This window comes from Hylobates moloch, unplaced genomic scaffold, assembly GCF_009828535.3.
Source record: "Hylobates moloch isolate HMO894 unplaced genomic scaffold, HMol_V3 SCAFFOLD_10, whole genome shotgun sequence".
NCBI classification, from domain to species: domain Eukaryota; kingdom Metazoa; phylum Chordata; class Mammalia; order Primates; family Hylobatidae; genus Hylobates; species Hylobates moloch.
In genome coordinates, this window is record NW_026652285.1 from 12,443,024 (window position 1) to 12,467,843 (window position 24,820).

Here is a 24,820-nt window from a genome sequence, read left to right on the forward strand (position 1 = left end):
AAATTCATGAGTAATCAGAAAAATGGAAATTTAGATGGGATCCCTTTTATTCACCCATAACATCAGCTCAAAGTTGGAGAATACCCAGCAGTGAAAAGGTGTGGGGAAATGAATGCTGTCATATTCTGTTGAGGACAGAGTAAGATGGCACAGCATTTTTGAGTGCGATTAAAATTTCATAGTCTCCAGTCCAACAATTCCATTTCTACAGATCCTTTCTTTTTTCTCTTTTAGATGGCGTCTCGCTCCGTTGCCAGGCTGGAGTGCAGTGGTGCAATATTGGCTCATTGCAACCTCCACTTCCTGGGTTCAAGGGATCCTCCTGCCTCAGCCTCCCGAGTAGGTGGGACTACAGGTGTGCACCTGTATTTTTGGTATTTTTAGTAGAGATGGGGTTTCACCATGTTGTCCAGGATGGTCCCAATCTCTTGACCTTGTGATCTGCCTGCCTTGGCCTCCCAAAATGCTGGGATTATAGGCATGAACCACCATGCCGGGCCCTAGATATCTATTCTGCAGAAATACTTGCCCATGTTTACAAAGAAGCATGTATAAGGCTTTCATTGCAGTAATGCATGTAACGAGAAAACTAGACATAATCTAAACATCCATCAATGGGGGAATTATTAAAAAAACTATAATATATCCATAATATGGAATGTTATACAGGAGTTTAAATGAATGGGGTAACCCTCTAAGTACTGGAAAGGAAAGAAATTTTAAGACATATCATGAAGTGAAAGAATCAACTTGCAAGATGTTACCATTTATGTAAAGAAAAAATATTTTAAAAACCATACAACAACTTTATTTTGCTATAAGTAAACATGTATGTAGGCAAATGAAAAAAGTCTGGAAGCAGAAGGATATATACTAAATGCAGAGTGATGTTACCTTAGGGATGAGGGAGTAGGGCACAAGGATGGTTTTTGTTATATCTGTTCTTTCTCTTTTTTTGAGACAGAGTCTAGCTCTGTCACCTGGCTGGAGTTCAGAGTCGCTATCTCAGCTCACTGCAACCTCCGCCTCCCAGGTTCAAGCGATTCTCCTGCCTTAGCCTCCCGAGTAGCTGGGATTACAGGCATGCGCTGCCACGCCCATCTAATTTTTGTGTTTTTAGTAGAAATGGAGTTTCACCTTATTGGCCAGCATGTTCTCTATCTCCTGATCTCGTGATCAGCCTGCCTCGGCCTCCCAAAGTGCTGAGATTACAGGCGTGAGCCACCGCACCTATATTTTTAATGTATAAAAATGCAATAGGCCGTCTCTACTAAAAAAATACAAAAAATTAGCTGGGCGTGGTGGCAAGCATCTGTAGTCCCAGCTACTCAGGAGGCTGAGGTAGGAGAATGGCATGAACCTGGAAGGCAGAGCTTGCAGTGAGCTGAGATCATACCACTGCACTCCAGCCTGGGAGACAGAGCGAGACTCCATCTCAAAAAAGGAGAGAAAAAAAAAAAAAAAAATATATATATATATATATATGTAGAAAATCATGGGCTGGGTGCGGTGGCTCATGCCTGTAATCTCAACACTTTGGGAAGCCAAAGCGGGAGGATCTCTTGAGCCCAGGAGTTCCAGACCAGCCTAAGCAACATAGGGAGACCCTGTCTCCACAAAAAATAAAAAATTAGGCGGGTGTGGTGGCATGCACCTGTGGTCCTAGCTAATTGGGAGGCTGAGGTGGGAGGATCACTTGAGCCTGGGAGGTGGAGGCTGCAGTGAGCCATGATTGTGCCACTGCACTCCAGCCAGGGAGATACAGTAAGACCCTTTCTCTGAAAAATGAAAAGAAGAAAATAAAAGAATATAGCCATGTATTACTTGTATAATAAAAAATAAATTTAAATTGCCTCTTATTTTAAAGACAGTGTACCAAATTTAATTTAAAAATAACCATAGGATTGCAAACAACAGAGGTTGATTTGGGGTATGGAGGGGAAATGTCTTTTCTCAGAGGTACCAACCTGAAAATTCTGGACCAAAAAGGGCCTTACAATACAGATAGTTTTTTGTCATATTTGGAGAGAATATATTCACAGGTTCCCAGTCCAACTGTATGCTTTCCATACATTTGCATCAATGTAAGAAATATAGTTTCCTTGAAAATGTCTGTGAAGAAACAGTTTATATCCTTGAATAGGTAGGAAAAGAATAAACAGGATAAGTAAAAGAATCTTGGCAACCTTGTGGGAAATATTTAGATATAGAAAATAACACCTGCTTTCTAATTTCCAGAGGTATAAACTTCCCAGTTTGCACAATTAATCAAGAAATAATGTGGAGCCACTGGCACAAATGATGAGGCATCTCCCCAAGGTATAACTTCCTATCTGTCCAATCTCTTGGACAGATAATGGCAGTTAATTACTTTGAATGCCTTTGCCTAGACTGTACTCCCATTTGTTTTCTATTTAACAAATTATAGCTACACTTTAAGCCCCAAGTAAGTTTTAGCTTATTGATGTAGCTTTCCCTGATCTCCACACCTCAAGGATCACAGATTCTGGCGAATTCTAGCACCAATGGTCTGCATTATCTTGTAGTACTTCATTATATATACTTCCCTCCTATCATTTTCATGTTCTGAAGACAGTATCATACTTGGCCCAGGGTTGACCGAAAATGACTGCTACATATAGAAAGTCAGGGACAAAGATGAGTTCTGGACATAACTAAAGGACTGAGTAATCATGTTGGCAGCCAACACTCCCACATATGCTAGGCACCGATTTAAGTAATACATGTATTCACCCACTTAAATCTCACAACAATCCTATGGCATGGTAAGGAGCATAATCGTTTAAAGATGAGGGAATTGAGTCACAGAGAAGAATAACTTGCTCAGGGTAACCAAGCTAATAAATGACAGGCCTGCGTTCAAACCCAGGCAGCCTGGCTACAGAATCAACTCTTAACCACTTAGAGCATCATCACTGAGATGGCAAGAGGGACAGGCTGCTGTAAAGAGGGTGAAGTGAAAATGGGAGGAGAGACGCTGTTAAGCAATGATGTGATGGGGCTACAGGAAAGTGGATAAGAAAAGAATTAAGAGCAATCACAAGTAAAAGACCAGAGAAGGGGCCTAACAGTAAAGGAGAACCAGGAGAAGGAAGAATTGACAAGCAAGGTGAAAGCAAAAAGTCAGTTGTCAGTTCGGTTTGGTGAGATAAAGGAGGCCCAGGAAGGCCTCCACGAAAAGGCTGTCATGTCAGGCAAGACACAGAGGACAATTGAGGAAAGATGATTCTTACAAGATGGTGAAGGTGTCATTGTAGGTGCTGGGGTCTGCTACAGGCACTTGGTGGAGCCTCTGCTTTGGGCTGAGATCAATACATGACAGTGTCTCATCTCTGCAGGTACAGAGCTCACATATGTTGGTGCCTGTAGAGGCCTTCTGTTCCTTTTGTGCAGTTAAAGCCTTATTTTGGGCATAACTTTCAGACTGCACCAGTGAATTCTGAGTAGGTTCCAGTTCAGAAGGTGAAAGTGTGACTTCAGTCAAGTTTCAATGCTGAGTCTGAACTTGGTCTGGATGTGGAGCTGTAGTCTTGTCCAGGCCTGCAGAATGTTCAGTCTCTGTAGTGGGTTCTGGAGTTAGGGCAAGCCCCAGGTCTCAAGGCTGAGTTGAGGTCTCCTCCATGGTTGGAGAAGTTTTAACCTCTGTAGTAGGTTCTGCAGTTATGGTAAGCTCCAGGTCCAAAGACTGAACTGTGAATTGAGTCAGGTTTGGATGCTGAGCCTGGTTCTTGTCTGGAGGTGGATGTGTCACCTCAGGATGCTTTGGAGGAGCAGCTGTAGTCATCATGGCTGTAGAAGGGCAGAGCTTGATCCTGGCTTGGTGTTGGGATGGGTATCTGATAATAATACGTAGGCGGTTGAGCTACAAACTCCTTAGGTAGCTCTGGAGGCCGAGTTGGGCTCTTCTGCATGGTTGGAGAAGGTTCAACCTCCATAGAGGATTCAACTTCCATAGAGTTAAGGTAAGTTCCAGACCCAAAGGTTGAACTGTGACTTGAATCAGGTTTGAATGCAGAGTCTGAACCTGGTGTGGATGTGGAAGTGTCACCTCAGGGTGCTTTGGAGGAACTATAGTCTTTTCAAGGGGTGTAGAATGTTCAACCTCTGTAGTGGGTTCTGGAGTTACGGTAAGTCCACCAGGTCCAGAGGTTGAACTGTAATGCTAGGTGACATTGGATGCTGAGCTTGATCCTCACCTGGTGTTAGAAGACTCATCTCTTGATATACTGGAGGTTGGGGTACAACTTCCTTAGGAGGCTGAGTTGGGGTCTCCTGCATGGTTGGAGAAAGTTCAATTTCTGTAGTGGATTCTGGAGTGATGATAAACCCCAGGTCCAAAGGTTGAAGTGTGACACTGGCCAGTGTTGAATACTGAGCTTCATCCCGACCTTGTGTTGGAACTGTCACCTCATAATGAGATGGAAGTTGAGCTACAACCTCCGTAGGTGGTTCTGGAAGTTGATTTGAGTTCTCCATGGTTGGAGGAAATATATCCTCTGTAGTAGGCTGTGGAGTTGTGGTAAGTTTCAGATCCAAATTTAAACTGGGACCTCAGTTAGGTTTATGTGCTGAGCCTGCACATGGTCTGGAGTTGGAAGAGTCACTTCAGGGTGTTTTGGAGGAACTGCAGTTTTCCTCAGGGTTGTCAAATGCTCAGCCTCCTTCGTGGATACTGGAGTTATGGTAAGCCCTAGGTCTAAAGGTCGAAATGTGACACTGGGTGATAATGGATACTGAGCTTGGTCCTGCCTTGCTGTTGAAATTATCATCTCATAATGCATTGGAGGTTGAGCTGCAACCTGCTTAGGTGGCTCTGAAAGCTGACCTGGGACCATCTGCTGGCTTGAAAGTTCTATATTTCTGGGGGGCTCTGAAGCCTGAACTGTGGCCTCCTGCTGCTTTGGAGAAGGCTCTGCCTCCTTAGGGGGTATGGAGTCTGAGCTGGAAAGTTTTGCTGAGTTAGAGAGGGTTCCACTTCCTGAGGGAGCTGTGGAGGCAAAGATGGGCTATCTGCTGGACTGGAGAGGGTTCTACCACGATAGAGGGCTCTGAAGACTGAGCAGGGACTGCCTGCTGGACTGGAGAAGATTCTACCTTTTTAAGTGGCTCTAAAATCTGAGTTGGGGCCTGCTGTAGGACTGGAGATAGTTCAACCTTCTCAGGTGGCTCTGATGGCTGAGCTGGTATCTCCTGCTTCGGTGGAGGACTGACCTCTTTCGTGGACTTCAGAGGATGACCTGAGGCTTCCTGCTGGGTTGTAGATGGTTCAACCTCCTTAACAGGCTCTGTTGGCTCAGCTGGAAACTCTTGCTGGACTGCAGAAGGTTCTACCTCCTTAGGGGGATTTGGAGTCTGAGCTGTAGCCTCTTGCTGGGCTGAAGATTCACTCTCTTCAGGAGACTCCAGAGGTAGGGAAGGGGAATCAGGCTGGGCTAGAGAAAAGTCAGTCTGCTCACTGGAAATAGGAGGGTTGTCCTGCTGGACTGGAGAAGGTTCAACCTCTATAGTGACTGCTGTAGGTATGGTAAACTCTACATCCACATTTTTACCGTGATTTTAGGCAAAGTTGAATTATTTCTGAATATTGAAGACAGATCTTCAGGTGAAAAATTCCATCTCATCATTCAATGGACTTACAATGTCTGAGGAGAGCTGAGCTGGAGACCAAGTTGTGGGCTTTTGAGCAAGTGGAGAAAGTTCATCATTTTCAGGGGTAGTTAACTGCTGAATGATAATCTCTTGCTCATCTTTCAAATGGTTAAACTTCTCAGGGGACATTAAGGAGTGAGCTTGATGGTGACCTGGAAAACTGTTACCTCATAATGTTTTCAAGGCTGAGCTGGAATCTTCTGCTGGGTTGGAGAAAATTCAACCTCCCAGGAGACTCAGGAGGCTGAGCTGACTGCTCATGCTCACTGGGAAAAGGATCAGTCTCCACAGGAGAACATGGAGGCTCAGTTGGGGCCTCCTCTTGGGTTGTGGAAGTTTCCACCTCCTCTGGAGGCTAGGTTGGGGCCTCCTGCTGGACTGGAGAAGATTTATTATCCTTTGTAGGCTCTGAAGTTATGCTAATCTCTACATCCACAGGCTTAACTGTAATGCTTGGCAAGGTATAATGAGCTCCATCCTCACGCTGAGGTCAAATTGTCACCCATGACTCGGTGGAGTTTGAACTGCACTCTCCATAGAAGACTCTGGAGGCTGAACTGGGGTCTCCTGCTGGGTCTGAGAAGGTTCAACCTCCCCAGGAAACTCAGAAGGCTGAGCTGGCTGCTCCTGCTTACTGGAGGAAGGTTCAGCTGCCACAGGAGGACCTGGAGGCTCAGCCGGAGTCACTTGCTGGGTTGCTGAAGATTTAATCTCCTCAGGGTGCTCTGGTATCTGAGCTGGGGCCTCTAATTGGGTTGAGGAAGAGTCCACCTCCTCGGGTTTCTCTGAAGGCTGAGCTGTGGGTCGTTCTACTCAATTTTGACAATACCTGTAACTATGCCTTTGCCTAGACTGTACTCCTATTTTTTCTTATTTAACAAGTTATAGCTAATTTTTAAGCCCCAGGTAAAGTTTTAATTTACTGATGCAGCTTCCCCTGACCTCCATAATTCAAGGATCACAGATTCTGGTGAATTCTAGCACTGATGGTCTGCATTATGTTTTGGTACTTTATTATTTACACCTCCATTTTTATGCTTATTCTTTTTCTTCTATCATTTTCATGTTCCGGAGACAGTGTCATACTTGTCCCTGGGTTGGACACAAAATGGGCGCTACACATAGAAAGTCAGGGACAAAATGAGTTCTGGACATAACTAAAGAGCTAAGTAACCATGTTAACAGCCACCACTCCTACATATACTAGGCAGTGATGCAAGTATCACAGGTATTCACTCACCTAAATTTCACAACAATCCTATGAAATGTTAACTAGCATAATCCCCAGTTTAAAGATGAGGAAATTGAGTCACAGAGAAGAATAACTTGTTCAGGGTAACCAAGCTAACAAATGACAGACCGGGGTTCAAACCCAGTAACCTGGCTTCAGAATCAACTCTTAACCACCTAGAGCACTATCACTGAGATGGAGAGACAGACTGCTGTAAAGAGGGTGAAGTGCACATAGGAGGAGAGCAGCAATTAAGCAAATGATGTGATGGGGCTAAAGAAAAATGGATAAGAAAAGGATTAAGAGCAATCACAAGTAAAAGATCAGAGAAGGGTCCTAACAGTAAAGGAGAGTGAAGAGAAGGAAGAGATGACAGGCAAAAGCAGAAAGTCAGTTGTCCATGTGGTTTGGTGAGATAAAGAAGGTCCAGGAAGGCCTCCAGGAAAAAGCTGCCATGTCAGGCAAGACACAGAGAACAACTGAGGAAAGGTGATTCTTACAAGATGATGAAGGTGCCATTGTAGGTGCTGAGCTCTGGCACAGGCACTTGGTGGAGCCTCTGCTTTGGGCTGATGTCAATACATGACAGTGTCTTATCTCCGCAGGTACAGAGATCACATATGTTGGTGCTTGTGGAAGCCTTCTGTTTCTCTTGTGCAGTTAAAGCCTTATTTTGGGCATAACTTTCAGACTGAACCAATGAATCCTGAGTAGGTTCTAGTTGAAAGGTGGACCTCTGACTTCAGTCAGGTTTTGATGCTGAGTCTGACCCTGGTCTGGACGTGGAGCTGTAGTCTTGTCCAGGGCTGTAGGATGTTCAATGTCTGTATGGGGTCTAGAGTTATGGCAAGCCCCAGGTCTGGAGGCTGAGTTGAGGTCTCCTCTGTGGTTGGAAAAGGTTCACTCCTGTAGTAGGTTTTGTATTTATGGTAAGTTCCAAGTCCAAAAGTTGAACTGTGACTTGGGTCTGGTTTGAATGCTGAGCATTGACCCTTGTCTCGTGGTGGAAGTGTCACCTTAGGGTGCTTTGGCGGAGGAGCTGTAGTCATCATGGCTCTAGAAGGTTCAACCTTTGTAGTGAATTGTGGAGTAATGGTAAGCCCCAGATCCAAAGGTTGAACTGTGACACTGGGTGATGTTGGATGATTAGCTTGATCCTGGCCTTGTGTTGGAACAGACATCTCATAATAATACCCAGGAGGGTGAATTACAACCTCCTTAGGTAGCCCTGGAGGCTGAGTTGGGGTCTTATCCATGGTTGAAGAAGGTTCAACCTCCATAGAGTATTCTGGAGTTAAGTTTCAGATCCAAAGGTTGAAATGTGACTTGAGTCAGGTTTGAATGCTAAGTCTGAACCTGGTGTGGATGTGGAAGTGTCACCTCAGGGTGCTTTGGAGGAATTATAGTCTTCTTCAGGGGTGTAGAATGTTCAACCTCTGTAGTGGGTTCTGGAGTTATGGTAAGTCCCAGGTCCAGAAATTTAACTGTAATCATGGGTGATATTCAATGCTGAGGTTGATCCTAACCTGGTGTTGAAATTGTTACCTCTTGAAATACTGGAGTTAAGGTATAACTTCCTGAGGATGCTGAGTTGCGGTCTCCTGCATGGCTGGAGAAAGTTCAACCTCTGTAGTGGATTCTGGAGCGATGGTAAGCCCCAAGTCCAAAGGTTGAAGTGTGACACTGGCCAGTGTTGAATGCTGAGCTTGATCCTGACCTTGTATTGGAACTGTCACCTCATAATGAGCTGGAGGTTGAGTTACAACCTCCATAGGTGGCTCTGGAAGCTGAGTTGAATTCTCCATGGTTGGAGAAAATATACCCTCTGTATAGGTTGTTGATTCGTGACAAATTTCAGATCCAAAGGTTGCACTGTGGCCTCAGGTTTGTGTGCTGAGCCTGCACATGGTCTGAAGGTGGAAGGGTCACCTCAGGGTGTTTTGGAGGAGCTGTAGTCATCCTCAGCATTATATAATGATCAGCCTCCATAGTGGGTTCTGGAGTTATGGTAAGCTCCAGGTGTAAAGGTTGAAATGTGACACTGGGTGACAGTGGATACTGAGCTTAGTCTTGGCCTGCTGTTGGAATTGTCATCTCATAATGTTGGATACTGAGCTTGGTCCTGGCTTGCTGTTACAATTGTCATCTCATAATGCATTAGAGGTTGAGCTGCAACCCCCTTAGGGGGCTCTGGAAGCTGAGCTGGGACCATCTGCTGACTTGAAGGTTCTGCCTCCTTAGGAGGCTCCGGAGCCTGAACTGTGGCCTCCTGCTGAGCTGGAGAAGGTTTTGTCTCCATAGGGGGCTCTGGAGTCTGAGTTGGAACCTCCTGCTGAGTCAGAAATGGTTCCACCTCCTGAGAGAGATTTGGAGGCAAAGATGGGGCCATCTGCTCTGTCAAAGAGGATTCTACCACCATAGGGGGCTCTGAAGACTGAGCAGGCACTGTCTACTGGACTGGAGAGGATTCTACCTCTTCAGGTGGCTCTAAAAGCTGAGTTGAGACCTGCTGTAGGACTGAAGATGGTTTGACCTTCTCAGGTGGCTGATGGCTGAGCTGGTATCTCCAGCTATGGTGGACTGACCTCTGCAGTGGACTTTGGAGGATGACCTGAGGCTTCCTGCTGGGTTGCAGATGGTTCAACCTCCTTAGGGAGCTCTGGTGCCTCAGCTGGGGACTCTTGCTGGACTGGAGAAAATTCCACCCCTTTAGGGGAATCTGGGGTCTGAGCTGTGGCCTCTTGCTGTGATGGAGATTCAATCTTTTCAGGAGAATCCAGAGGTGGGGAAGGGGTATCATGCTGTTGGAGAAAAGTCAGCCTACTTAGTGGGAATAGGAGGATTGTCCTGCTGGACTGGGGAAGGTTCAACCTCCATAGTGACTTCTGTAGGTATGGTGAGGTCCATATCCATATTTTTAACTGTGGTATTAGGGAAAGTTAAATTATTTCTGAATATTCAAGATAGATCTAGAGGTGAAAATACCATCTCATCATTCAATGACCTTACAAAGTCTGAGGAGAGCTGAGTTGGAGACTGAGTTTTGGGCTCTTGAGGGACTGGAGGAAGTTCATCATTTTCAGGGGTATTTAGCTGCTGAGTAATCATTTCTTGCTGGTCTTTCAAATGCTGAAATTGCTAAAGGAACATTGAGGACTGAGCTGGGGCCCTGTGTTTGGTTAAAATTTCAACCTGTTAGGTGAACTCTGGAGTCATGGTTACCATGTGATCCACAGGTTTCACAGTGTCATTGTGCAATGTTGGAGGCTGAATTTGATCATGACTTACAGAAACTGTTACCTCATGATGCGCTGGAGATTAGCTACAACTTCATTAGGGATCTCTGAAGGCTAAGCTGGGGCCTATTGCTGTGTTGGAGAAGACTCAACCTCCTCAGGCATCTGTGGATACTCAGCAGCAGCCTTCTGCTGGGCTGGAGAGAGGTTCTCATCTTTAATAGCTGGAGATTGAACTGAAGTCTCCTGTTGAACTGGTAAAGTCATCTTCTGATGACTATGGAGGCAGAGTTGGGCCCCCGTGCTGGGTCGTGTAAGGTTCCACGTCATTAACTGGCCCTGAGAGCTGAGCTGTAGCCTCCTGGTGGATTGGAGAAGTTCCCACCTCTGCAGTAGGCTGTGTTGCTGTGGTGAGCTGTATAACTGGAGGCTTAACAGTGACATTGGGCAAATCTGAATGCTAAGCTTGATGGTGACCTGGAGGTGAAACTGTTACTTCATGATGTTCTGGAGGCTGAGCTGGGGTCTCGTGCTGGGCTGGAGAAGATTCAACCTCCCCTGAAGACTCAGAAGTCTGAGCTGTCTCTTCTTGCTCACTCGGGGGAGATTCATCCTCCACAGGACTTGGAAGCTCAGTTAAATCCTGTTGGTATGCAGAAGTTTCCACTCCCTCTGGAGGCTGGGTTGGGACCTCCTGCTGGGCTGCAGAATATTTAGTCTCTTTGGTAGGTTCTGAAGTTATGGCAATCTCTACATCCACAGGTTTAACCGTCATGTTGTAAAATGAGCTTGATTCTCACCCTGAGTTTGAACTGTCACCTCATGATTCAGTGCAGTTTGATCTGCACTCTCCATAGAGGACTTTAGAGGCTGAGCGGTGGCCTCCTGCTGGGTCCGGGAAGGTTCAACCTCCCCAGGAAACTCAGAAGGCTGATCTGGCTGTTCCTGCTTACTTGGAGAAGGTTTGGCCTCCACAGGAGGAACTGGAGGCTCAGCTGGGTTTCCTTGCTGGGTTACAGACGGCTTCGTCTCCTCAGGGTGGTCTGGTGTCTGAGCTGGGTCCTCTAATTGAGGTTGAGGAAGGGTCCATCTCCTCGGGATGCTCTGGAGGCTGAGCTGCGGCTTGTTCCTGGCTTGATGTAAGTTCCTTACCTGGCTGTTGAGTTACCGTAAGCTCCACATCCACAGGTTTGACTGTGACATTGGGCAAGTGTGAGTGCTGAGCTTCACTCCAACTTTTAATGGAACATTTACCTGATGATGTATTGATGGCTGAGCTACAGTCTCTTGAGACAGGTAGCTGCTGTGCTGGGGCCTCCTGCTCTGTTGAAGAGTGGAGCCCCTTAAGGGACTGTGAAGGCAGAGCTGGGGCCTCCTGCTGGGTTGAAGAAGGTTCTACCTCCTCAGGGAGCTATGGAAGCTGCACTGGGGCTTTTTGCTGGAGTGAAGATGACTGGATCTGTTCAAGGGTCTCTGGATTTTGAGTTTCAGGCTCTAGATGGAATTGAGAGCCCAACTTGCTCAGAGGGCCCTGGAGGCTCATCTGAGTTCACCTGGAGTTCTGGAGGCAGGCTTCCCAGATATTGTATATCCATACTTGAATCTAAATACTCATCCTGTAAAGTTTGTTTCTGATGCTGAGGTTTTGATATAAATCGGTGTGGAATTTCAACAAAAACCTTAGCAAGCCTCTGATGCTTAGCTAGATCTTTCTTCAGGTTTTTGGGCGAAACACTAATCTTCATTGCTTTTGAATTCTGACTATCTAGAGGTGGAACAAGTATTTCATATGCCTGATGATCTGCAGCCTGATCTAGACCTACAGTTTGAACCTTACTTTTGAGGCAAAGAGGCCGAGCTAGCATCTGGTTCTGATCCCAGTCTAGCATTGCAACCAACTCTGGGAGCCTTTCTTGTGAGTCAGCTTATCATCCTGGTGTGCAGCAGCGAACTTCTCTGGCCCCAGGGACAGCTCTCCAGCTGAATCCGTGTCCAGAAATGGAACCAAAGTCTCAGTCGGTTGCTGAGGCGAGGCTGACATCTGGGTAGGAGTACCCCAGGTTATCAAAGCCTCCCGGGTCTGTATGGGGGTGGGGGTGGATAAGCGCATGGGGGAGATTCCGGGGGGGGATCAGAGGAGCGCCAAGACCAGGGCTCAGTTGGCCTCAGGGGGTCAGAGGTCAGCTGGAGTGGGCCCTGGACCCACTCGAGAGGCTGAGCCTCCTGGACTAGTAGCCACAGTAGTTGTCACATGAGGAGGGGCCATAGGGACCAGAGACGCAGCCAGTATATGACATACGTTGGCGTCCCGCACTGAGCGGAAGCCATTATGGCAGCCCCCAGACGCCCGCGCCCATAGCAACCTCGTGCCCCTAGCAACCACGGCCCCACCTCGTCCGTTATTTACGATATCTTTATCTAGGCAACCTTTATCAAAGTTCTGTTCCAGATCCGCTCATCACCAGGGCGATCTTATCCCACAGTCCTACCCAAGCCTCCCTTCCCGCTCCACCAGAACACCCCTTCCCTCCCCTTCACCAGGAAAGATTTGGGCGGCTGACCCAGGTGGTTCCAGGACTCACTCCTGCAGCCTATAGTGGTGGGGCAGGGTGGGGTAGGGTCATGGCAAAGCTTCCCAAGGCGACCTCGCCTGGGGATATTCAGAAATGCTAGTCAAGTTCTGGCAGCCTGAACTCTTCCTACTCCAAGCTGAAATCCGAGAGATACTCTTCCTCCTCTTGGCCATACTGCTTCCAGGGAGAGCAACGGACCTGCAAAATGTACGCTAGTTAGGGTGGCAGGCAGAACGCACATTACGGTCGGTCATTCATTCCAAAATGTTGCCATTTTTGCTAAACTTTCCACATCCTTTGTTGCATGTTTGATAATTCACCACTCTATTAGATAGGGTCTCCCAGGGAATAAATGAGGACTCCAAATTTTCTGTATGAGGGGTTTTGGGAGGTGGGCAATTCAGTCTGGGAGAGAAGTCTGAACTGTCATCCTGCCTTGACTTAACACAGCCATTACCCTAGAAATTACAGCGCCACTCTTCAGAGGTCTACCCTGTGTGCACACATGGAGAAGAGGCTTAGGTTGTTCAAGTCAGCATGTTAAATAATTTCCTGAAATGCAACTCTAAGTAGAACCCAGCTGACTTCCTCCATAGCCATTGTTAGCTATTTTATTACTCATTGTCTGGCACAATCACCAGCATGTGAACTCTAAGAAGGTGCTTCATCTTATGCCAGTGCCTAGCATAGGTATATGGTGCAGATTAATGGTTTTACAATGGAAGGGATTCCAAGACTTGCCTCATTTAGGGATGGATCTATTGTTGTAATCAGATTTCTGAAATCAGTGCTGACTTACTCTCACATTTCACAGGAAGCCAGACTTCTTAAAGCTTGAAGTTTCCTTGATGGGTTTTATTTAAATTGAATTAAAATAACTATTTTACAGGGAAAAACTTCAAAACACTTTGCAACTTTGGGGTGAAAGTTAAATAAAACACTCTAGCCCCAAATTAAGTTCCTACTGAAATAAAACACTTTTGCTGCTTTTTAAAAAAACATTCCATATGTAGTAAATAATGACTGTTTTCTTTCAGAGATTAATTTAGAAACTTAATCCCTATTTAAGAGCTTTCATATACAGTCATGCGTTGCTTGCCATGTGAGGAGAAGCTTGAGAAATATGTCATTAGGTGATTTCACCCTTGTGCTAACATCATAGCATATACTTCCACAAACCTACGTGGTATAGCCTACAGCACACCTAGGCTATATGGTATGGCCTATGGCTCCTAGGCTATAAACCTGTACTGTATGTTACTATAGTGAATACTGAAGGCAATTGTAACATAATGGCAGGTATTTGTGTATGTAAAATGGAAAATGTACAGTAAAAATACTGTTTAAAAGATAAAAAATGGTATAGCTGTATAGGGATAGCTCCACTATACTCTTATGGAACCACCATCACATATGTGGTCTATTGTTGACCAAAACATCATTTTGCAGCACATGATTGTAGTTGATTTACAGAAAGATCTCAGCAAAATATTCTACCCAAGATATATGGGAGATATTGAGATCCAGGTAATAAACTGTATTTGAAAGGCATTATCGTTTTCGAAAGCTGTAGCACAATCATTCTTAAGGCCGGTTACTTTCTCCCCATATCTCTGGGATCCTGTTTGAAGAAAGTTCTAAAAAGGCCTGTGTTCAAGCAGCCTGGCATCCCTAACTCCTGGGGGGAAGACTAATCCCTCTCCTGTGCCCACAACTGTAGTAATACTCTAATAGTCCTCAGTTCTGCTCTCCAAACTTCAAATAAGGGGTCAGAGCCAAAGGTCAAGACTTCAGGAAAAGCCCCAGAAATACTCTGCACTCAAAAGTAGTATCAGTTTCACATTTTCCTAAGAATGAGACAAATTATCCTCTAAATTATGCTGCTTTTTTTGAATTATGGTTACACTGGCTATGTTACCCCTGAGTTTTTATCTTCACCTACTTGAATTAAACCGTATAGTTCTTCTTCGCATCTGACATCTACGATGTCTTCACTGGGTCTGTACTCCACAGCTATTTTACCACTTTCTGAAATAAAGTTAGTGAGGATCAATTCAGAATCTTTTTCATTCTAAAACTTCCTGCATATAATGGTAGCACCCCATGATGAAATATTCTTTTGGTTTCTAAAAGCAGAAAATAAGAGCATTTTCCTGGAAGTTTCCTTATCTCCTCATCTCACACTTCAGTTTTTTTCTTTCCTTTTTTTTTTTTCTTTAGAAGACAGGGTCTTACTCTGTTACCCAGGCTGGAGTGCAATGGCACTGTCATAGCTCACTGCAGCCTGGAATTCCTGGGATCAAGTGATCCCCCTGGCTCAGCCTCCAGAGTAGCAGGGACTACAGGTACACACCACTGTCCCCGCCTAATTTTTTTTTTAGAGACATGGTCTTGCTTTGTTGCCCAGGCTGGTCTCGAACTCCTGGCTTTAAGTGGTCTTCCTGCCTTTGCCTCCCAAAATGCTGAGATTACAGGTGTGAGTCACCATGTCTGGCCTCACACCTCAGTTTTTTGTTGTTGTTTTTTTTTTTTTGAGACGGAGTCTCGCTCTGTCGCCCAGGCTGGAGTGCAGTGGCGCAATCTCGGCTCACTGCAAGCTCTGTCTCCTGGGTTCACGCCATTCTCCTGCCTCAGCCTCTCTGAGTAGCTGGGACTACAGGCGCCCACCACCACGCCCGGCTAATTTTTTTGTATTTTTAGTAGAGATGGGGTTTCATCGTGTTAGCCAGGATGGTCTTGATCTCCTGACCTCGTGATCTGCCCTTCTCGGCCTCCCAAAGTTCTGGTATTACAGGCGTGAGCCACTGCACCCGGCCTAATTGCATTAAAAATTTAAGAGACAAGAGTTAGGACTCAAATCCATGCATCCAAAACTTATCATCACTATTCTGTATGATAGGCAAGCAATTAAAGAAGACCTGGCTTAAACATTTTCTGTGGGAACTGAGGCAAGTCCTTTCACATGTGTAAACTAGGGACAATATTTGCTGTCATTTTTTTTCACAAATGTCACACAGAACAAATTTGAGCCTGTTGCTGTGAAATAATTTAGCAAATGAAAGCATACTATAGAGTGCTTTAGATATCAATATTTTTATCCAGTTAACTTTTCAAAATGAGTTTATTTGCTCATTGAAACTGAAGTACTTCAAGGACGATCAAGAGAGTCTTACCTAGAACAACAATCAACAGTTTCTGGAATGCATCTGACAAAGCCTTCTGAATAGCAAGCTTCTGGGCTGTCTTCCTTTTCATAAGGAATGATAACGGTCCTAAATCCAACCAAAACAAATGGATTTAAGATGCCTATTTGAATGATAATTGCTATATGTTTCAAAAGTAAAAAAGCATCCATGGTTCTTAGCTCATAACCTTCATGATTAAGGGCAGACAGCACAAGGGTAGGGTTGAATGGCTCTGTTATAGGTACATCCTGGCAGGGCCCATTTTTACTACCTCCATCTAGTAGGGAGATAAGAGCCAAGAAGTACTAGAAGGGAGATAAGAGCCAAGAACCTGGCACATGTCTCACATCACCCAGATATTTCAAATTGATTAGTTAAGGCTACACTCCTACAGACCCTACCCTCCTATGCATCAAGGGCTGGAATCACTCCTCGAAAAAGGTTTGGTTGGCTGGACATGGTGACCCATGCCTGTAATCCCAGCACTTGGGGAGGCTGAGGCAGGTGGAGGCCAGGAGTTCAAGAACAGCCTGGTCAATGTGGTGAAACTTGAGGCCAGGAGTTCAAAAACAGCCTAGCCAACATGGTGAAACCCTGTCTCTACTAAAAATGCAAAAATCAGCCAGGTGTGGTGGCACACATGTGTAATCCCAGCTACCTAGGAGTCTGAGGCACAAGAATAGCTTGAACCAGGAGGCGGAGGTTGCAGTGAGCTGAGATCATGCCACTGCACTCCAGCCTGGGTGACAGAGTGAGACTGTCTCAAAAAAAAAAAAGGCTAGGTGTGGTGGCTCACGCCTGTAATCCCAGCACTTTGGGAGGCCAAGGTGGGCAGAAAACTTGAGGTCAGGAGTTTGAGAGCAGCCTGGGCAACATGGTGAAACCCTGTCTCTAATAAAAATACAACCACAAGAAAATAGCCAGGTGTGGTGGTAGGCACCTGTAACCCCAGCTACTTGGGAGGCTGAGGCAGGAGAATCGCTTGAACCTGGGAGGTGGAGGTTGCTGTGAGCCGAGATCACGCCAGTGCACTTCAGCCTGGGCGACTGAGTGAGACTCCATCTCAAAAAAGAAAAAACTTTGGTACAGATAATCTGGCTCCTCCCTGGGCATCACCCCCGGGAGCCCACTCCACTCCATTAGCCTACAGCCCTGCCTCTGACTTCCAACCCTAAGCCTGATGGCCATGAATACTAAAAAAATACTCAACATCAGTATCAATTGAGTACCCTTTCTAGGTATCTATATTAGACTCTTTTTCTGCTGAAACCCTTTTATGAGTAAAAAAAAGAACCGAATGTTTACACAAAAGTTTATGTAAATCTTTAGATGATGACCTGGCATGGTGGCTCATGCCTATAACCCCAGCAACTTGGGATCCTGAGGCAAGAGGATCACTTGAGGCCAGGAGTTGGAGACCAGGTGGGACAACACAGAAAGACCCCATCTCTAAAAATAATAATAATAATTAGCCAGGTGTGGTGGTGCACACCTATAGTCCTGGCTACAGGAGGATCCCTTGAGCCCAGAAGTTGGAGGTTACAGTGAGCTATGATCATGCTACTGCATTCTAGCCTGGGCAACAGAGCAAGACCCTGTCTCTAAAAAATAATAAATAAAAAGAAAAATCTTTAGATGGTTTTGCTGGGATAACCAAGAGCTACAAGAGACACGTATTTGAAGGGCTATTTTAGTTCGAAGCAGGTTCTTAACCAAAAACTGTAAAAACATTACTTCCTTCTTCCTCCTAAGCTTCTGGGCAGGAAGTCGGCTGTACAATTTTAAATTTAAAGGTTCAATCTGGTATTGCCTACAGTAAAACCCTATATTGCAAGACAGAAAAACTCTGCCCAGGACTTCAGTAGCTCAGAGAGGGAAGGGCTTGATATGTATCTGAAAAGATAAGTTTTGGAAAGTAAGAAAAAAAGAAAGATCCTTTCCACTCCAAATCCCTATCCTCCTCCACTCCCAGTGAAAACAGACCTTCCTCCACCTCATCCATAGGCTCCTCCACCAAGCCAGTGCCAGGACTCCTGCAATCATAGGATGGCAACACCACCTCTAAAGCACAGAAGAACTTCAGGCTTTGCTTCGGAAGTGGCACCATGCTATCTTCATTTTCCCTTTCTTCAAGGTCAGAAAGCTCCTGAAGCTGTAAGAATATTTAATGTAAGGTCCTTCCTAGGATCTTAATGTAGGCTTCAAAATGTTTTGTTATTAAAAGTAAAAACTTGGCTGGGCGTGGTGGTTCACACCTGTAATCCCAGTACTTTGGGAGGCCGAAGTGGGCGGATCATGAGGTCAAGAGATTGAGACCATCCTGGCCAACATGGTGAAACCCCATCTCTACTAAAAATACAAAAATTAGCCAGGCATGGTGGTGGGCTCCTGTAGTCCCAGCTACTTGGGAGGCTGAGGCAGGAGAATTGCATGTACCCAGGAGGCAGATATTGCAGTGAGCTGAGATAGCGCCACTGCACTCCAGCCTGGTGACAGAGCAAGACTGTCTCAAAAAAAAAAAAAAACAAAAAAAACCCAATAAAAAAAAGAAAACCCAAAAAACAACTACACTCCAGTCATTCAAGCTAACAGTTGAGGTGTCCTATGGCTTCAAAATCAAGTTAGATTTGCAAATGAATTGCTAGATAGAGACAACCATTTTTTATCATATGCCATAAAAACAGAGGAGAAAATTATGGATACCACCATCCGAGTGACTGAGATTATTAATTCTAGGTTGCAGGCCAATTCAGACATGTCAATTTATCCTTAACGATAGAGGCCTCTCACATCTCCTCCCTACAATCCAGTTCAATACTTCTGTCTAAAATCTAGGATTTCAATGTTGAAAGGAGAGTGTGGTTAGTGAAAAAAAATCTACAAGGTTTACCTTGATGATCCTTTTGGACCACCCATTGAAACCAAAGTAGTAATTTGCCAGTTCTTGGCATTGGGAACTGTTCAGGGCAAGGGCTTGATGTTGAACTGCCTTATGTCTGGTGCCAAGACGAACCTAAAATCATAAGAGATAGACCTATAAATATCACAACCGCTAGAGATTTTATTTTGGATACATCTGAGATTTGTCAATACCAAGTGTGCAATGAAAAATTGTTTCGGTCTTCCCATTTAGTAGTATCTGCTTGAGAATATGACCTGAATATAGACAAGATGAACCCACCACCCATCCCCCTCCCCAAGTTACTAACCCCTTAAAAGATGAAATAACACCAGGTGCAGTCGCTCACGCTTGTAATCCCAGCACTTTGGGAGGCTGAGGCAGGTGGATCACAAGGTCAGGATATTGAGACCATCCTGGCTAACATAGTGAAACCCTGTCTCTACTAAAAATACTAAAAAGTAGCCAGGCATGGTGGCACATGCCTGTAGTCCCAGCTACTCGGGAGCCTGAGGCAGGGGAATCGCTTGAACCTGGGAGGCAGAGGTTGCAGTGAGCCGAGATGGTGCCACTGCACTCCACCCTAGGCGACAGAGTGAGACTCTGTCTCAAAAAAAAAAAAAAAGGAAATACAAATACTTCTATAAATTTTACAAGCAACTGAAGCAACTAGAGGTTTATCTACATTTATATGCTTCTTTGAGAACACAAATATCTACTGAGTGTTAATTCTTAAAACATTTTATCCATTTTTGTGGATTTCTTACATCACAAGTTCTTTCCTATATGTCTATTTCGTTTTTAAGTGTAGTATATTATATTCATGAAATTCAAATGATACAAATAAAGTCAAATTTATTTGTATTAGAAATTAATAAGAATTAACAGTAAAGTTCTTTTTTTTTTTTTTTTTTTTGAGACGGAGTCTCGCTCTGTCGCCCAGGCTGGAGTGTAGTGGCGTGATCTCAGCTCACTGCAAGCTCCGCCTGCCAGGTTCACGCCATTCTCCTGCCTCAGCCTCCCGAGTAGTTGGGACTACAGGTGCCTGCCACCACGCCTGGCTAATTTTTTGTATTTTTTAGTAGAGACGGGGGTTTCACCATGTTAGCTAGAATGGTCTTGATCTCCTGACCTTGTGATCCGCCTGCCTTGGCCTCCCAAAGTGCTGGGTTTACAGGCGTGAGCCACCGCGCTCAACCGTAAAGTTAATTCTTTATTGATTTGTTTATGCACCTTCCTCTATCACTGGTTTATAAGCTCCTTAAGTCCCAGATGAAACCATAGCTTATTCTTTTTTCATTTCCAGAACTAAGCATAGTTCTTGGCATATAATAGAGCACAGATGATCTGTCGATTGAATGAATAAAACAATGAGCAAGTAAAAAATGAAATTACTTTCTCCAACTGAAAAGAAGGAGAAATGCCTGTTGGGAAAGAGAAATGAAGACCAATTTTTAAACGTTGAGTGCTACTGGTGAGACCGGCCTGTATCATGAGTCACAGTGGAGCCTTTCTGGACAACCAGGAAGCTTCAGAAAAACTCTGAGCCCCTGGGTGGCACAGACAGCTGTCAGCTTGGATAACCTTGCCACAGTTCTTGGCAGCAACCATTTTCCTTCATTTCACCAAAAAAAAAAAAAAAAACCAAAAAACCCTCTTGGCCGGGTGCGATAGCTCACGCCTGTAATCCCGGCACTTTGGGAGGCTGAGGCGGGCAGATCACTTGAGGTCAGGAGTTCAAGACCAGCCTGGCCAACATGGAGAAATCTTGTCCCTACCAAAAATACAAAAATTAGCTGGGCATGGTGGTGCATGCCTGTAATCTCAGCTACTCTGGAGGCTGAGGCAGGAGAATCAGTTAAACCTGGGAGGCAGAGGCTGCAGTGAGCTGAGATCATGCCATTGCACTCCAGCCTGGGTGACAGAGCAAGACTCCGTCTCAAAAAACAAAACAAAAAAAACAACAACAAAAAAAACAAAAACCCAAAAAGCAAAAACAAAACCCTCTCAGGTGCCTTAGGCCTTTCCTTGATTTTATTTTAAAACATTATTCTCTTTTCTGTATTTAGAAGGGCAAAAAAGACAGGAACTAAGTGTATGTGCTAAAGTAGAAAAGAACACTTAAACTAGATTATAGTGGGGGGTGAGTAGTAGCCAAAAGCTTTGAGTTTAGTAATAAATCTAGTATGAACGCCCTCTCTTCTCACCTACCTATTGAGTTGTAGAACATTTCCTTCATTACTGTCTCAGTGATAGGCTTTATGCTGTGAAATTCTCAAAACCTAAAGCTTATGAAATGGTCTCAATGTCCAAAGAGCACTAAAAACTCATTACTTGCAAAATGATACCAAGTAAATATTTCATAATCTTAGTTGTACCTTTATAATATTTGAGTGGCTATGTGAAATGGTCACAGGTTAGAAACAGACCATAGTTCAAAAGTTAAATAATATCTCACAGGTAATCAATTCAGTCACAGGAAGTGGAACCAGGATTGAAGAGGGTGTTGAACAGGCTAAGAGGGTGTTGAACAGGCTACCGAAGTGGGAGTAGTATACCTGGAGTCATTACTAAGCAGAGTTCTCAGATTTGATCAAGGTTAATTCAATGAGGAATGGAATATAGACAAGAATAGGCAGCAAGATTAGTAGGAAGCAGTCAGATCAAGTAGCCAATCAGGAATTGAAACGGTCCTTGAAAAGGGAAAGGTGACTGAATTGAGGCATACAATGAGATATCATTCTGTGGCTCTGGGAAAGTAAAATTGGTTGGCATGTTAATATGGAATAGGGTTTCTACAATGCCGCTTAAAAATGTTCCCATCCTCTCAGAACTGAAGGGAGTTTCAAATAGGCAGTTTGTGAGCCATGGTGAGCATGATGATGATGATGATGTGATGATGATGATACAGTCTCCTTTATGTAACAGCTGGCAGAAGACCTGGTCACACCCACACATTTTAAATTCACATAAAAGTAAGTATATAGGCTGGGCACGGTGGCTCACGCCTGTAATCCCAGCACTTTGGGAGGCCAAGGCGGGTGTATCACCTGAGTTCAGGAGTTCGAGACCAGCCTGACCAACATGGAGAAACTCTGTCTCTACCAAAAATACAAAATCAGCCAGGCGTGGTGGTGCATGCCTGTAATCCCTGCTACTTGAGAGGCTGAGGCAGGAGAATTGCTTGAACCCAAGAGGCAGAGGTTGTGGTGAGCTGAGATCACACCATTGCACTCCAGCCCGGGCAACAAGAGCAAAACTCCATCTTAAAAAAAAAAAAAAAAAAGTAAATATATAATATATGGCTGGGCGCGGTGGCTCACACCTGCAGTCCCAGCACTTTGGGAGGCTGAGGCGGGTGGATCACTTGAGGTCAGGAATTCAAGACCAGACTGGCCAACATGGCGAAACTCCATCTCTACTAAAATACAAAAATTAGCCAAGTATGGTTGCAGGCGCCTGTAGTCCCAGCTACTCAGGAGGTTGAGGCAGGAGAATCGCTTCAACCCGGAAGGCAAAGGTTGCAGTGAGCCAAGATCATGCCACTGCTCTCCAGCCTGGGTGACAAAATGAGACTCCATCTCAAAAAATAAAAATAAAAAGTAAATATAGCTGGGCATGGTGGCCTGTACCTAGCTACTTAAGAGGCTGAGACAGGAGGACTGCTTGAGGCCAGGATTTAGAGACCAGCCTGGGCAACACAGGGATACTCTTGTCTCTAAAAAAATTAAAAAGTAAATATAAGCAGAAGTCTTCTGGCGAAGATTTCATTCATTCACTCATTTTTTAGAGATAGGGTTTCACTCTGTGGCCCAGGCAGGAGTGCAGTGATGCAATTATTGCTCACTGCACCCTCAAACTCCTGGGCTCAAGCGATCCTCCCACCTCAGTCTCCCAAGTAGCTGGGACTACACGTGCATGCCACATCTGGCTGATATTTAATTTTTTATTTTTCTTTCTTTTTTTGAGATGGAGTCTCACTCTGTCACCCAGGCTAGAGTGCAGTGGCACAATCTCGGCTCACTGCAGCCTCTACCTCCTGGGTTCAAGTAATTCTCATGCTTCAGCCTCCCGAGTAGCTGGGACTACAGGCGCATGCCACCATGCCCGGCTAGTTTTTGTATTTTTAGTACAGATGGAGTTTTGCTATGTTGCCCAGGCTGGTCTCAAACTGCTGGCCTCAAGTGATCCGCCCACCTCGATCTCCCAAAGTGCTGGGATTACAGGCATGAGCCACGGTGCCCAGCCTTATCTTTACATTCTTTTATAGAGATGGGGTCTCACTTTGTTGCCCAAGCTGAGATTTCTTAAAAAGGGACAGCATAAAGTGACATGAGGTTTACCATCAGTAGGTTTTAGTTCAATCTCAAGTTTCCATAATTCTTGTCAGGAACCTTAAACAAGTCCCTCAACCATCTTGAGTTTGAGTTTCTTCATCTAAAAAACGCAGAGAACTGGAAGATTAGTGTGGCAATGCATCTGAAAATATTCTGTAAACCAGAGTGCTAGACAAATGCCAACCTATTATTGAATTCAGCACTTCATTTCAGCGGAGCTAGGAATTCCATATTTGGACCCACCTTGACTGGAGAGTTCTGAAAAAGCTGCTTCCGGTCGCATGCCTTTTGGGCTCTGTGGGCAGCCCTTGCAGAATAAAACTTAATGACGGCATAGAAACCAGGATGGGCCACTGCAGCATTTGGGAAGACCCGGACTGAATACAGAAGGCCAAACTGGGAAAATGCTGTGAACAGAGAATGCTGTGGGGGTGGGACAAGTAAGTGCATGCAGTCTCACGCCCAGAAAACAAAACCGCACATGCCCTCATATTCCCCAAACCCCTCTTCGCGAAGGATGCGATTCAACACACTTCCCACTTAACAGGTTTTCCTCTTAAAATCCTAAACTTTAAGAAGCACTGGAAGGTAAAACGTGCTGACGGTGGAGAGATCCCTCTCTGGGACTCTAAAAATCTGTTGGGGGTCGTTAGTTGTCAGTTGGGATCCCCTTTAGAATTAAGAGTCCTTCAGCGGAGGCTGAGGCAGGTGAGGGTCTGAGGCAGGACTCCGGCACTGCCAGTCAGCGGGTGGGCAGCTTTCTCCGTCCCTCCCTCCATCCTGGCCCCGGCTCACATGCAAAGCCTCGGCCGTGGGTCCGGAGCTCAGCTCCCACACTAACAAGGTTTTGTCACTCTCAGTGGGAACCGCAAAAGGTACCAACTCCGCCATCCTCCCTTCACCGCACCTGCGCGGCTAACCGTCGCCCCAGCACTGCGCCTGCGCAAGGCACGCCCGCGCTTTTTTTAAAAAGAGGCGCATGCGAGGGGCGGGGCCGGGGCTCGGATCGCTCCCTCGCCCCTCCTTCCTAGGGCCGGCCTCTGAGTCTTTTCCCCTCCTCCAGCCACAGCCCCAAGATCCCTGAGTTTAGAGCTTCCGTTCAATGCATGTTTAGCGTAAAGTCCCAAAATAGGCTGACAGGATGGAAGGGCAGGGACATGTTTATAGCAGCCAGCTTCATCTTCACTCCTGAAGGAGATTAGGGTACTAAGTATTAGCACTATCTACTGAGCGTGTAGGAAATAACCACGAAAGATGCAATCTTTTGACTTGAGGTTTTTTTAAGAGTTTAAAATTGCAAATAAAAGTATAACTCACTAGGCCGGGCGCGGTGGCTCACGCTTGTAATCCCAGCACTTTGGGAGGCCGAGGCGGGCGGATCACGAGGTCAGGAGATCGAGACTACGGTGAAACCACGTCTCTACTAAAAATACAAAAAATTAGCCGGGCGTGGTGGCTGGCGCCTGTAGTCCCAGCTACTCGGAGAGGCTGAGGCAGGAGAATGGCGTGAACCCGGGAGGCGGAGCCTGCAGTGAGCCGAGATTGCGCCACTGCACTCCAGCCTGGGCGACAGAGCCAGACTCCGTCTAAAAAAAAAAAAAAATGTATAACTCACTAAACCGTTAACAGTCTGGCATGAAATCCTTAAAAAGAATTCCCTGGTTGTCCTACGTCCTTCTGGTGAATCGT

At 45.4% G+C, this 24,820-nt stretch overlaps 1 protein-coding gene and 4 pseudogenes across 2 annotated transcripts; all 5 read right to left on the bottom strand.

Annotated features, from left to right (window-relative positions):
- Positions 1–3,233: 3,233 nt before the first annotated feature.
- On the bottom strand, positions 3,234–3,808 carry LOC116474505 (leucine-rich repeat-containing protein 37A2-like; annotated as a pseudogene).
- On the bottom strand, positions 3,234–4,498 carry LOC131380675 (leucine-rich repeat-containing protein 37A3-like; annotated as a pseudogene).
- Positions 4,499–7,386: 2,888 nt separating this feature from the next.
- On the bottom strand, positions 7,387–8,625 carry LOC131384516 (leucine-rich repeat-containing protein 37A2-like; annotated as a pseudogene).
- Positions 8,626–8,963: 338 nt separating this feature from the next.
- LOC131384517 (leucine-rich repeat-containing protein 37B-like) lies at positions 8,964–12,410 on the bottom strand (annotated as a pseudogene).
- A 46-nt stretch (positions 12,411–12,456) lies between these two features.
- On the bottom strand, positions 12,457–24,068 carry RDM1 (RAD52 motif containing 1). 2 transcript variants are annotated; one of them, XM_032163014.2, is made up of 7 exons: positions 23,927–24,068; positions 23,375–23,554; positions 18,786–18,908; positions 17,879–18,047; positions 15,884–15,982; positions 14,653–14,738; positions 12,457–12,908 (listed from the first exon to the last, which is right to left on the bottom strand). In XM_032163014.2, exons 1-7 carry the CDS (start codon positions 24,020–24,022, stop codon positions 12,837–12,839), a joined length of 825 nt encoding a protein of 274 aa, XP_032018905.1. In that variant the 5' UTR covers positions 24,023–24,068; the 3' UTR covers positions 12,457–12,836. The 2 variants fall into 2 exon arrangements, 1 of the variants encoding a protein (XP_032018905.1); XR_009215432.1 differs by lacking the exons at positions 12,457–12,908; positions 17,879–18,047 and having other exon boundaries at positions 14,679–14,738.
- Between the last annotated feature and the right edge of the window lie 752 nt (positions 24,069–24,820).